The sequence below is a fragment of the Balaenoptera physalus genome (assembly GCF_965194825.1).
Source record: "Balaenoptera physalus genome assembly, chromosome: 18".
NCBI lineage: Eukaryota > Metazoa > Chordata > Mammalia > Artiodactyla > Balaenopteridae > Balaenoptera > Balaenoptera physalus.
The window spans coordinates 66232691-66247289 of record NC_138899.1 but is presented as its reverse complement, the minus strand read 5'-3'; the positions used below and the strand labels follow the sequence as shown (position 1 = coordinate 66247289).

The 14599-nt window shown below is 47.1% G+C and overlaps 1 protein-coding gene and 1 long non-coding RNA gene across 5 annotated transcripts in view; both read left to right on the top strand.

Moving 5' to 3' along the window:
- Positions 1-6349, top strand: part of LOC309647595 — an 88927-nt gene extending 82578 nt beyond the window's left edge. The window contains exon 4 of the long non-coding RNA XR_014256165.1: positions 231-6349. This is a non-coding gene — a long non-coding RNA (uncharacterized lncRNA). The remainder of the gene's footprint in view (positions 1-230) is intronic.
- Positions 6350-6629: 280 nt separating this feature from the next.
- Positions 6630-14599, top strand: part of SLC25A15 (solute carrier family 25 member 15) — a 35940-nt gene continuing 27970 nt past the window's right edge. For 2 of the 4 annotated variants that reach the window (XR_014256164.1, XM_082435038.1), the window contains exons 1-3: positions 6630-6816; positions 9731-9855; positions 12877-13135. Coding sequence is in view for 3 of the 4 variants with exons in the window: in XM_082435038.1 (XP_082291164.1) it covers positions 9801-9855; positions 12877-13135 (314 nt within the window). In the remaining variant the exon portion in view is untranslated. The remainder of the gene's footprint in view (positions 6817-9730; positions 9856-12876; positions 13136-14599) is intronic. The other 2 variants (XM_082435039.1, XM_082435037.1) reach the window with 2 other exon arrangements.

Below are 14599 nucleotides of genomic sequence, written 5' to 3'. Positions count from 1 at the left end.
TCACAATTTGTTTTAAAAATGGAACATTTTCCTTACGTTTGAGTAGAGAATCACATGCAGAAATAAGGTTAAGAAGGTGTTTTTCGCTGAACTTATTGGAACCCAAACATCAAAGTGATTCACATAACCAAGCTGGTGCAAATGATTTTCAACGCTTGATTTGGATATTTTGAGTATGTCAGCTATCTCCTGCGTGGTATAACGCTGATTGTTCTCAATTATTGTTTCAGTTTGATCGCCATCAACTTCAACTGGTCTACCCAACTACGGAGCATCGTCCAGCGACAAATCTCCAGCACGAAACTTCACAGACCACTTTTGACACGTTCGATCAGTCACAGCACCTTCTCCGTACACTGCACAAATCTTTTTGTGCGTTTCAGTTGCGTTTTCACCTTTCTTGAAATAATAAAGCATAATATGCCGAAAATGTGGCTTTTTCCCCTTCCATGTCCAATATTAAAATGGCTACACAAAAATTCACCAATTTTGATGCCTTTTTAAAAATACACACTGATATGACAGCTGTCACATACAATCTAACAAAATTGTTTTGAATGAAGTTAAAGACATCTAAGTGCTACTAGAGTCATCTCACGGAAAAAAACGAAGGAACCTTTTGGCCCACCCAATACGTGAGAGAGGAAGAAAGATTTAAGAACTGTGGGCTTGATGCATAGCATGATGTGTACCAAGGCAACTGTTCTGCCATCATTTGTGTCACCTGGCCTGCTCTGGTTAATAGTGACCAAACTAGGAACTGTTCCCCCAGATCTGACTGTGAAGATACTATATATTAAGTTCCCGAGCTGATGGCAGCACTTCTTTGATAGTTCAAGCTGAATTTAATGCATGTTGCCTCAGAAAACTTGAAGGCATATACCTGATTGCTGTAGATGTGAAGATGAGAAAGGACAAGGGGAACCTACAGGAGAAAATTTATTCATAAGATACTTTTGATATGTTTGTATTTTGAAGATAATAGAACCAATGATAAGTAGATTTTGCAGATTTTAATAATCGAAATAGAAAAAATCAAGGCAAAAAGAAATGGTCTTTACGGTTATTTTGTTTAAAAAAATATAAAATGCTTGCACTACTTACTTTGGATTATTAATTTGGTAAGTGTAAACGATTTGCAAGTTTGATAATGTTTTCCATTTATTTTACTATGAGATAGATTATTGTTCATTCTATTTCTCAAGCCATATTTTATGACTTTTTAAAAATGGTTTTGATCTTACATTCAAATGAAGGCATCATCAAAGAATATGGACGCGGCTCTAAAAGTTAGTAATTGCATACTTCTCGTACTGAAAGCAAATTAGCCTTTAGAAAAGTATCCGTTGGAGATAGGCCCAGTTGTGGGGAAAGACACATGTGTACACAAGCACACACACACAAGAGAAAGAACTGTATACACCGGCAACTTTCATACTGGTAAATTTTACAACAATGATGCAATCCAACAGATTTATTATAATGATTCATATCAACAGATAGTGACTAAAACCCACCATGGCCAAAGCCCTGGGCCAGGCAAGGTGTAAATCACAGCTTCTGTGCCTTAGCTGGGGACACGGAGTAGATTAGAGAACAGCGGCCCTGAGAACTCTGCAGGTGGCTCCTCCCACCTCCGAGCCCCACCTGCCAGCACTCCCTGCTTTATACTCCAGCAGAGCCAAACTGCTCTAGTTCCCCAAACACGCTGTCCTGCTTCATACCTCTGTGCCTTCAGACGTGCCGTTTCCCCAGACAGGAATGCTTGGCCCATCTGGAGTGGGCATGTGTCATGTTTTCTGGCTGCTTAAAATTGTCTGAAAACCCTACCTACATTCAGGGAATTTCCTAACAAGCGAGTCCTGCCTCTCCAAGACAGAAGCCAGAAACCCCACACTCCCAGCCCCCCCTTTACAGATCAGGGTCCAGGCACGTGACCCAGGCTCCAATCATCAGCTGCATCTACAGGAGACATCAATTTGGAATGAGAAACACAAGGCAGTGAACATGGCGTGGCACTGACTTACTAGGCAGAGCTGGGAACGAAGGTGCCCAGCTTTGGAAGAGCAGTAGCTACAAAGCTGAGGCCCTGGCACAAATGGGACAGTGGTACAAACTATAACATCTAGAGCTCGGAAGGAGCTGCAGCATGGGTTCCACAGATGACCAGCGCTGCAGTGGGTTTGAGGACTTGTTTCAAGTTCTTCAGGAAGTACCATCTCCCCACTCAGGGGCGGTGAGAGTCACCCAGCATCCTTTTAACCAGCTGCTTTTGTGCTCTATCAGCCAGAGCTAGCTTCTGTTGATTGCAGCTAAGAGCCCTGGGTGGTACATCAACAGACTTTCCTCCTCTTAAAAAAGGGCCACTTTGTCTTTCAGAACCCACCCTGATATGGGGGTCTCCTAGGGGCCTCCCCTGAAACCCTCTTTTCCATCTTTTATTCATGCCCTTCTCCAAGATGCTACACTACTCGTACCTCTCTTGCTACATGCCCTCCCTGAATTATAATTATTTGTTTCTTCCTCCTCTGCTTGGACTGAGGTCTCTTTAAGGCTAGCCATTGTCTCTCTCATTCTGTATTTCCAGCACTCAGTTTGGGTTGACAAAGAGCCTAGCACATGATCGGTGCTAAATAAAAATTTGTTAGGAAAGTTTGATAGGAAGCAGTGATCTAATTTCTTTAGGAGGACCGGGGACCAGGAAAGGCATTTGAGGAGCCATGTCTAATATAGGTCTTGGTGAACAGCAGGGATTTCAACAGGCAGAATTAGTTGGGATCATCCAGTGTATATTGACATGTAATCTGCTTTCTAAAATTTATATCCTGAGCATTCTTCCATATCCTAAATATATGGTAGGGGACCTTCTTGATTGCCTAATAGAACCCTGCTTTATTTTATTTTATTTTTTTAAGGTCTGCAGTGGTGATGTCTCCGGGAAGGTGGGTCTCTCCTTATTCCCAAGAGGATAAACCAGAGGTTGACAAATCATGGCCTGGTAGCCAAATCTGGACTGCCACTTATTTTTGTATGGCCATGAACCATACAAAATGGTTTTGTTAACTTCATTCTCTTCCCAATGTTTACGTTTGGGGGAGCATGAGACCCAGTTCTGGGCCAATGAAATATAAGGAGAAGTTTGACAGAGGGCTTCTAGGAAAATATTTTTCTCTGATAAAAAGTTACTATGGGAGAATGCTTCCTGCCTTTGGATGTCACATGTGAGAATGTGATCGGTAGAGCTGTGGCAGCCATTTTGTGGTCATGAGGAAAAGCGAGGAGAATCACAGAGAAGGGGACCCAGATACTTTTGAGCTGTTAAATTAATCAACCCTGGAACATCCTACTTCTAGATATATTTTTATATTCAAAATAACTATACTGACAGTTGGACATTCTATTACTTGCAGCCAAATATGTACTAAAACATATGATACGAGAATATGATTTTTTAAATTATGGCATAGTATTTCCTCTTATTGATAACCCATTAAAGTTTAACCATTTATGGGCAGCTCTCCTAATTCTTTGCTGTTATAAATTATCTTTTATTTTTAACACATATTTTACAAATTCAAACTTAAGGCTCATAAAACATGCACCTCTGCTGACTTTCTTTTTCTTATTTTTGCTTGTACCATTAAAAAGCTGACAAGGAAAAGACAAATAAAAGAAATTGTCCCCCTTTAAAACATGGCCCTAACAACTCTTTCATGGGACACGAATTACCCCCTTATTCCACATTGAAAGACAGAAATCCAAACCCATGTTTATTTCAAATACAAACTCTACCTGATTCCAAAACAATCTGAGGGAGTTTTCAATAAGTTACATCAGCAGCCAAGAATATTCAACGAGAGTTGAAATTGTGTAATCAAAGCATTTTTTTCTTTTTTCTCATTAACTAAAAGTACCCTTGAATCAGAGATAATTTATATTTTTGAATTATTTGCGACTCCAATTAACACTTTGTTAAAACACACCCACATGGTATCAGGGCCCAAAGCCTTCAAGTGGTGAAATTATTCCTCCTTTTAGTATCATTAACCAGCACATTGTGAAATTCTGTTGAAAGAGCAAAAGGTCCCTTTTCCACTCTGTCTGTCCCCTCACCTCTGACCTGCGTCATACCTGCCCTCTCATCCCAGAGCCAGCCTCATTGATGTTCCTGGATTGTGCAATCCCAAGTTCAGCAAACAGATGCCTGGAGCAAAGAGGTCAGTGCATTGACTTATTTGCTGTTTTGAACCTGGATCTGAAATACCACTGGGTTGACTAACCTCTATGGAGAGCAGTGATGCATGACTCTAAAACTGTTCTCAAGAGGCCATTGGGTTGCTGGGGAATTACCCTTAGGACAAAGATTGCATGGACACTTTCATGATTTAATGCCAACCAGGTGGTTTTCCAATCCATTCTCTGAGCTCCTGTGAGATGTTAAGCTTTTCTACATCTACATAGTTCTCTATTCCTAAAGCAAAGATAGCAGATAGGGCCGCTGCTGTGAGGGATTTTAAGCAGCTGAGGTTATTTTATAAAATATTATGGAGGGAGATCTATTCCAGGAGAAAGAACTTCTGGTTCCTGCAACCCTCTTGCTTTTAAGAGGAAGCCTTCTGGGAGGTATTAAGGTACTGTATAGCAGTTAACAACATGAACTTGGTTGAGTCCCAGCTCTCCCCTTAGTAATTTATGTTTTCGAATTATCTGCCACTCCAATTAACACTTTGTTAAAACACACGCACATGGTATTAGGGCCCAAAAGCTTCAAGTGGCGAAATTATTTCTCCTTTTAGTATCATTAACCAGCACGTCGGGCAAGTCACTTGACCTCTTTAAGCCTCAGTTTCTTCACCAGCATCGTTGCCAGCCATGGGGGTACAGCAAGCAAGACAGCAGGCAGAGAAGAAAGTTTGTGCAAAAAGGCAACTTTGCAGATTAGGGGTTAAAGAGTTGCACAGAAGCTTCCTGATTGCTTCTTAGTTTACAGAACTGAGGCTGAGGGTTGTTAAGAGGAGGTGAGGGAGAGAAGAAATGTAAAAGGCTTGGGGAGAGTGATGAGAGTTTGGGACGGCCCTTGTGAGGGTAGGAGAGGAAGGTGCTAAAGCCAGAAAGGACAAAGTACCAGGGGGGAGTTGATGACTCAGGGAGACCCAGATGTGGAGTAGCAGCGCCCTCCCCTGCCCCCATGCTGGATTGCCCCCGAAGGCTCCCACAGCAGGGGGGTGCAGAGGAGGCCAAGATGCTGTTATGTGACGGCTGGGGTTTTTAAAGGGTTAAATGACTCACTAAAGTTCAGAGAGATTTTAACACAAGTGGCCTGGCTCCAAGTCCAGTGCTCTTTCTAATCTGTAATAGGAGATCTAAGCCTGGCCTAATTAGCTCCTCTGGGCCTCATCTTTCTGGTTTGCAGAAGCCACTGGGCCAGGTGATACTGAAAGTCCTAGTCCTATAGGACTTTATACCGTAGGTTCTGTCCTGATCTGCTTCCCACTTGTTATGTTACATGTCACTTTGGGCAAGTCACTCAAACGCCCTGGTTTGCTTCTGTAATTAAATTATGTTCCGGAAGCTTGAGTTCTAAAGGGCAGCAGAAGACGGTCTTGGGCTGGGTTGAGGAGGGCCCTTGTTTATCAGGAGCTCTGAACCTTCACAGCACCTCCCCCTGTCCCCCCTCCCCCAAGGTCCATTCAGCTCGGCACCCGTGTTTAAGGACTAACTAACACAAGTCACCTCAAATATTTGTCACTGGCCCTCACCCAAAATCACTTAAGTTACATTGGCAGTAGTCTAACACCACATCCAAACAGGACAGAAAATTGTAAAAGAAAACGATAGCACGGTTTAAGGAAGAAAACACGGTGTAGAAAAGGAAAATAAATCCATGAGGTTTGAACCAAAGCACTCCGAAGGCCGTGACTGTTAACATCGAGCAGCTGTCAGTAATAGACCAAGACCCTTCCAGCTGTGCGAGTCTTTGCCTGGGGCACTAGAGAAAATTCCTTTACTCCCGGTGCACAACAGACTCTTGGAATTGTGCTTTCTAATAAAATGCCAGAGAGCCATAGAACTAGCCTATAATTCATTGGAAACTAAAAGGACATATAGAGTTACAGTTTTCATTGGTGGGTGTGCTTTCCGAAATGTCATGGGTGGAGATGGATGTCCTCGAGGAGGGCGGAATGGGAAATGTTTGGGGTTTTGTTTTTACCAGCAATAAGCAAATTTATTTTTCATCACTACCTTTCCAGTACTTTCGCACTCAATTATAATATAAAATGAAGGCCTTGAGCCCCGAGCCCCAGCAAAGCTAACCAGCCTGAAGACTTCAGTCCCTCGTCCTCACTCCGGACACCACGAGCCCCCGCCCCCGCCCCCGCCCTCGCCCTGAGGTCGAACTAGAGACGAGCTCACCGAGGGCCTCCGGGAACCGAGCGGCAGGAAAGCGACGTGGAGGCCGCGGCTCCCAGCCCTCCCCCCGGCCCCGTTGGCCCCGCCAGCCCCTCCTGCTCCTGGCGCGCCCCCCAGCCCGAGCGCGCCGCCGCACCGCGCCGACTTCCGCTTCCCCGGCGGGCGGGCAGGCGGGCGGGAGGCGCCCCGGGCCCGGCCCCGGCCCCGGCCCCAGCGCAGCCCGTCCCGGCCGCAGGGGGCGCTCCTGAGCCCGCGGGGCCGCCCGCCGGCGGCAGTCCGGCGCGGGAGGCGGGGCGGAGGGCCGGCCGGTAGCCGACGTGGGTGTTAAGCGGCCGACCCCGCCGCCGAGCCAGAGTCCAGAGCGGGCGGCGGAGCGCGAGAAGGACGTGGCCAGTCTGCGCGGCGGTGAGCGCAGCCCAGCCGGGCGCTCGTGGGCTGCAGGGAACCGGCCGGGGAGAGGGAGAGGGAGCGGGAGCCGGCCGGCGGGCGGGCGGGCCGGCCGGCCTCCGCGCCCGGGCGGCGTGACCCTCCCGGGAGGCGGGGGGGAAAATATGGGGTCCCGGGCCCGCCGCGCCGCACACGTGCCCGGGGACCCGCGGGCGCCGCCTTCCCGCGCTCTGCCTGGGGTTCCCCGGAGACTCTGGGCCACCCGCCTCCTGCGCGCAGTGGTCGCCTCCCGGGAAAGGTTGCACTCATTTGCCCGGTCATGGTGTCACGCCGGCTCCGCGCTGGGCAGGGAGGGCGGAGGCGCTTATGAATGGGAGACCCTCGCAGGTTGTTGTGGCAGAGCCAGCGAACGTTTAGAGCCGGGAAGACAGCAAAGTTGGAAGTCGTCTCCCTAAGCTGCCCCTTGTGCGGATCGGGATCCCGAGCCCCGGAGCAGGAGCTCCCGAGCCAGATGCTGAGCGGCGAGACTGGTTTGCATCCCAGCGCCCGTGGGCCCCACCAGCTCTGGGCGCTCGGATGGCGGGCGCCAGCTTCGGCCTTGAAGCTGGAATCTTCCCGGAGCAATTCGTGTTACCTAGTGGGGAATGCGGCCTCCTCGGATTCTCCCACACCAGAAGTTAATTTACTTAAGGAATGAAAAAGATACATGGTCGGCGCTGTTTGTTTCTTCTGGAGTCAGACTCCGGTGTAGTTTGAAGGAATGGTAAAGGGACCCTGAAAGGACTCCGTTTTTCTATTCCAGTTGGTACCGAAGGCTCACGAATCAGTTTAATTAACTCAAGTTGATCAGTCTGGCTGCCACCATGCCCCATGCCTTCTTCAATACAAAGCTACGCGTAATTTGAAACAGATGCCCCTTCTGAGTTAATCTGTTAGTTAACCTGTTAGGACTGTTAACTGTTCTAATAATGCTACAAGTAGTTATTTGTAGGAGTTGATGTGTTTAAGTTTGACTTGCCTAAAAGGGTTGAATTCGCATTGATGACACAGTTACATCTGCTGTGCCTCTTTCCTTCTAAGTTAAGAAAGAAATGTCCACCCCCAAGGGAATGAGCTGCATTGGATATGCCCTGTGACTCCTTTCCCCACTTGTCTCCATTTTCCTATAAAATGCAGGGTTGGGTGTTTTGGTTTCTCTTTTTGGCCAGGTGGGAATACTCTGGTTGATAGGAACAGACCCAAAAGGCAAGACTTGAGTTGAATCCTGTCTCTGCCACGGACTTGTTGTATGACCTTGGACAAGTCCTTGTCTTCCTCTGGACTCAGTTTTCCATCTGGAAAAGGAAGAGATTGGGTTAGGACCCTGATATTCTTCTCTAGATACTGGATGGTCACCGTCTTATCAACCTTAGTAATTGGTACTGCCTCTCCAGGCCTATCAGTAACATAAAGTCAGTGTTTTGTACATCTAATTGTATGTCTAATTTAGTTGCTTTATTAAGTAGTGTTCTTTTGTTGTTGCTGGTTTTAACATTTTTTGTAAAGATTCTTGGTGTCTAGCCATTGACAACATGCTTCAAGTGGTTAAGAAACTTCTTGGTGGCTAAAATTATTCTCCGCTGCTGATGATTAGGAAGATGTTGGTATTCATTGGTCATCCAGCCCACCCACCCCCTCCTCTGAGAGGTGTCCTGACTGGAATCACACAGGTCTTCAGTGTGATGGATAAAAAGCATTCCTTGTTATTCAGGCATGTACGTCAGTGACATAGTTTGAAAATGATACAGAATTGGTTTCTGTATTGGTTATTTTAATATTCTATGTGAATGAAGCACCTCCCCTTTTCTAGTCAATATTTATTAAGTTCATGCCTTGCCAATGGTTGATTTTTGTCTAAAGGTAGAGGAGTAGACTCTGGTTTTCCCAAACTTCTAGGCTCCAGCTCAAACCTACTGAATCAACATTTCCAGGAGAGCAGCCTGGTTATTGGAATGTTTAACAAGTGTCCCAGGTGATTCTTATCAAGCAAATTTGGGGCTCAGTGGACCCAGGTGTTGCTTCTCAGAATATGGTTAATAGCCAGGCATTATCAACTTCACCTGGGAGCACGTCAGGCAGGCAGCATTTCTGGTCCCAGTTGAAGCCAATCGCATCAGAATCGGCCTTTTAACAGGGTCCCCAGGTGATTCGTGTGCACGTTTATGGCTGAGAAGCTCTGGGAGGCCTATGAGGATAGTAATGTTTGGTGCTGTGCTTTGCAGTTGTTCTAAGAACTCCTGGTGCGTGGTCACAGTTCATCATCGTATTTGTCCGACGTGGCTACTTGTGATTGCCCTCGTATTATAATGATCGTACTTTTATTATTCACCTTGTATAGACGGGGACCTCCAGCTTTAGGGGCCCAAAGGGCCACCATGCCGGTGGCAGAGCAGGCATTCAGACCCAGGCGTGTGTCACTTGGCAGAGCTCCTAACCCATTCCTTTCCAGAGCTACTGTTTTGTGACCTTCTCTTAGGGTCTCAGGCTGCTGTCTGAATTTGGAACAGAGCCCAGTGGATTGATGGTTGAACTTAGGCCTCTGAAAAACTGGTTTGATGGGGCTTGGGATGTCCGGTTGGCTTGCTTATTTGGCATTCGTTTCTTGAGGGTTTCAGAAAGGTTGGTTGAAGTGCCCTCACCTGTGGCTGTAGCAGTGATACGTGAGCAAGGTTTTTGATCTGTGTGCTTTTTATGGGGAGGTGGTGGGCAGGGAGAAGGGGAGGCTGATCTCTGAGCTGCTCTGACAACTCAAGCCCCCTCCTCCCCCTCCTTTGGAGCAATGTAGAGCCAGTTTCCCGGTTCCCTGAAGTTCAAGTCCAGTAGCTAGGCAGCAGGCCTAGAGAAAGCGGGGCTGCAGAGGCCCGACTGATGGTGAACTCTTGCCTCCTCCTAGGGATATGCGGTGCCCATCATAAGCTCCTGAGAGTTGCCCTTCACGGAGCCCAACAGAGGAGTGGGCAAACATGAAATCCAATCCTGCCATCCAAGCCGCCATTGACCTCACGGCGGGGGCCGCAGGTAATCCCAGAGAAAACCCGTCCTTTGTTCCTCAAATACCTTCTGCAAGTGAGCTCGTGGTGAAGACATTGCCTTTGTAGCTCCAGAAGCGACATGCTTTAACCCTGGAATGAATCCATTTAATAGAAGTGTAATACTGTGATGCAAACACAGCAGAAGGTAGAGTAGTTCCCGCTGTATTAGAGCTATGAGTCAGGGTACGGCGTGGGAGTGTCCCCGGGTGACAGCTGGAAAACATCACAGCTCAGAGCTGAAGCCACTCGTGCATTGCCATGTGGCTGGGATATGCAGGATTCCGCTCCAAGCCCGGCAGTCTTCAGAGGCCTTAGGGTGCAAACGTAACACTGTGCCGTCTCTCCAGGGAAATCCCAGTTGCTGGCCTTACTACTGCTGGGGGAGAGAAAGGATCCCCTTAGGAATGTCTTTGGTAAATCAGGTTGACTTTTGACTGTGCCTTAAGGCCCTGAAAGGAGAGGCCCCAGGATTGGCTGGGGAGTGGTGGGCGGGGCGAGTGCTGGGGCAGACTCTGGCCCCACCAGGCACCGGTGAGCTCTGGGCAGCACCTGCCACCGCAGGCCACTCTTTAGAACGGTCACCTTTATTCAGCCTGAGGCAAGTGACAGACTTGGAAGTCCCTGGGTGGTTACTTGGTTCTCCAGATTCCTGGATGATTCTAGGGCTGGAGGAGCACTGGAATGCCCATACTTCCCAGATGAAGACCCTGGCTTGCCCTTGCCTCCCTCACCGATTCTTATACTGGGTCACTGCTCCTTGGAGTGGAGAGGCCAGGGGAGTGGGTTGCCCATTGTCCTTTTATCTGGTGGGACCTCCTGGGTCAACAGATCAAGAGCAGTCAGAGCCGCCTTCTCTCATCCTGTTGTCGTCTTTTTTTTTTTTAATATTTATTTATTTGGTTGCAGGTCTTAGTTGCGGCTCACGGGCTCCTTAGTTGTGGCATGCGAACTCTTAGTTGCAGCATGTATGTGGGATCTAGTTCCCGGACCAGGGATCGAACCCGGGCTCCCTGCGTTGGGAGCGTGGAGTCTTAATCACTGCGCCACCAGGGAAGTCCCCTGTCGTCGTCTTAATTGTAAAAAGGAAATCATGGGTTCAGGGAAGATCGAAGTATTTTGCCATGAACCAGAAATCGGCCAAAGTAGGCTCATGAGGAAGTCTGCAGACACTGATAAGACGTTCGGGCAAGGGCGCTCCCAGGTCAGAGACCACAAGGAGCAGGGGAACTAAGGGCTGCCGGGATTCTGCCCCATGGCCTCTTACGTGCTGAGTGCCTTTGGGTCAGCCCCTCACCCTGCCGTGGAATCAAGCCCCCCAGGCCCTGTGCACCATCCCCGACCCCTTCACCACTCCCCGCTCCCCCAATGCCATACTGCAGAGGATGCTGACTTTGGCAACAGTGGACCCACTTGCCTGCCATTGGCATCCTCTTACCCTCCCGTGAATGCCTGGGCTCAGGTTTGTGTCTCTGCGATAGAAGGGCGTTTCACCCCATGAGGGATGCTCAGCTTTTGGAATTTCGTATCCTTCAGTCAGTCCATCAAAGATAGACTGTAGGATCTGTTGTGATAGAACTAAAATGCATCTAGGTTGTCAAAATTATGAACCCACTTTAAAAATTCTGACATTCACCTCTTCTTTTGGAATGATTATTTTTGACATAAGTAGGATCTTATTTTATTCTAGCCCATCAGTACCTGGGAGAGAATAACTCTAATTATGGTAACATCTTATTAAATTATATTCCACTAATTCAGAACTGGGGATAGTGTGGCAAAACAAAGCAGAAATGTGTCATTGCTGTCCTAGAAAAAAGGGACAGTGGTGATAGGATCATGGAGATCACACTTGTGCTTGCTTAAGAGATCAGTTTTCAGACTCTTTGGAAATGTCCATCTACCAATAATTAATAGGAAGTTATTCTTAACAGCCCTCCCTCCATCTCTACTTTCCACAGCTTCATTGGAGTAACTGTGTATTACGTCTAAGTTATGAAATTGCATTTCTGAAATATTTTATGTAAGCCTTCTCTTCAATTTTGCTGAGGTTTTAATAACCTCATCCAATGGCTGTGTTTCCTGACATGAGCAGGGGACGTCTCAGGCCCATGGGGAGGTGGAAGCATTCACCAGTGACAGACAGTTCCCCAAATGCTGACCCAGTTCAGGGTCTGGAGATATTACAGGGTTTATAGTTCATTCTTTTCCTTACATTCAGAATTTTTATCGAAGTAATTGAATGCAATTCAATACTTTTACCGTATAAAAGCATATAAATATATGATTTATGCTCAGCAGAGGTAAGTTTCAATCCATTTCCTGTCTGAATACAAATCATTAATTGGTAGAGTCCAAATAAGAGGTTTTCCCATAGGGTCAAACATTTAGCTCTTTAGGGACTAATTAGACTCTTTGTTTTCTTTATCTGTGGCCTATTCCTTTGTTATTTCCCTGATAGTCATTAGGACCACTGGGCATCAGGCAAAAGAGTGATTAATACCAGACTCTTCCCTTCCTTTTATGTGGACGCACACACAGACACAGTTAACCGCTGTAAATTAGCCACTTGTTGCGTAGCAGCCAGTACGTGAGAGCCTTATCCTAATCCTCACGCTAACCCGATAGGGAATCAAGGCTCGGAGGTCACATCGCTTAGCCAGGATTTCACAGCAGAGTCAGGCTTTGAGCCCAGGTCCCTCTGACCGATGCTCCTGAACACACGTCACACCTTCACGTCCGGTGGCTTTGACTGTCAACCACACGTCCTCTCCTCTACCGAGTGTGAGCTCCTTCAGGGCTGGAGCGGGGTGCCAGACACATGAAGGACCCCCTAGAAGTTTTATTGGACTGAGCTAGAAGGTATGGGGGGGAGGAGGTCAAAATGAAGTGACCCAGAGGTAAGCCCTGCGGTGGGCTGCCTGTCCCTCATCTCCATGGGTCCTCGAGGCCACACTCTACCACGTGGCTGTAGACTGGTGCTGCACAAGCACCCTTGTCCTGGTTGCAGGGGGCACAGCATGTGTATTCACCGGGCAGCCCTTCGACACCATGAAAGTGAAGATGCAGACGTTCCCCGACCTGTACAGGGGCCTCACCGACTGCTGCCTGAAGACCTACTACCAGGTGGGCTTCCGGGGCTTCTACAAGGGGACCAGCCCAGCGCTGATTGCCAACATCGCCGAGAACTCCGTCCTCTTCATGTGCTACGGATTCTGCCAGCAGGTGGTACGGAAAGTGGTTGGATTGGAAAAGCAGGCGAAGCTGAGGTGAGTTGAGGTCACTGAGACTCTTTGTTTGAAAAACAACACTTGTGATTTTTATGAGACCTTAGGGCGAAGAACATTTCCTTTTTTACAATAACTACTTTCTTTGATTAAGAAGTCATATATTGCCATCATAGAAAACTGGGAAAACGCACGTGTTATGCAAAAGGAGAGTTGCCCATAATCCACCACGTAGAAACAAGCACCCTCACGTTCCTTCCATTCTTCGGGAAGATGCTTTTCTTTCTTTTTTTAAAAATTATTTTTCTTTTTTTATTATTATTTTTCTTTTTTTTAATTGGAGTATAGTTGATTTACAATGTTGTGTTAGTTTCAGGTGTACAGCAAAGTGAATCAGTTATACATATATATATCCATTCTCTTTCAGATTCTTTTCCCATAGAGGTTATTACAGAATATTGAGTAGAGTTCCCTGTGCTATACAGTAGGTCCTTGTTGATTATCTATTTTATTTACAGTAGTGTGTTTATGTTCATCCCAATCTCCTAATTTATCCCCTCCCCCCATGTTTCCCCTTTGGTAACCCGAAATTTGATTTTTGAGATCTGTGAGTCTGTTTCTGTTTTGTAAATAAGTTCACTTGTGCCATTTTTAAAAATTAAATTCCACATATAAGTGATATCATATGATATTTGGGGAAGATGCTTTTCAAATGCTGCTGTTGGTGCCACTTCTCTGGGCAGAAGTGCAGAACTTAAACCATAGGTGCAACTTGTGACCCGAGTTTTGGGTTCCACGTCATCAGCAGAATGCAGAGCATTGGAAGAGCCAAATAGGTTTGAGGAAGAACTTGGAATTTTAGGAAGGGTCAGAGCATCTGAGAAGATGCAGGTGAACCTACTGTTTCATTGGTCGAGTCTGCCCCAAACATCAGACTTGGGTGTGTACTTGGTCATCCCTTGGGTATTTATTATACCGAGACTAAAAGGAATTCGGAAACCACTGGAATGTTTAGCCTTTGCTCCTTTGAACATTGATTTATTTTATAAGTTTTCACTCTTTTTAAAAAATATATTTATTTATTTTTGGCTGCGTTGGGTCTTCGTTGCTGTGCGCGGGCTTTCTCTAGTTGCGTCGAGCGGGGGCTACTCTTCGTTGCGGTGCGCAGGCTTCTCATTGTGGTGGCTTCTCGTTGCGGAGCACAGGCTCTAGGCACGTGGGCTTCAGTAGTTGTAGCACGCGGGCTCAGTAGTCATGGCTCGCGGGGTCTAGTGCGCAGGCTCAGTAGTTGTGGCGCACGGGCTTAATTGCTCCGCGGCATATGGGATCTTCCCCGACCAGGGCTCGAACCCGTGTCCCCTGCATTGGCGGGTGGATTCTTAACCACTGCGCCATCAGGGAGGTCCCCATTGATATATTTTAAATCATTTAAAATTATTGTTGTCAGCTTCGTGGTTGCAGAGGGCAGTCTTGCCTGTTGTTTTGGTGGGAATTCAAGACCCTATT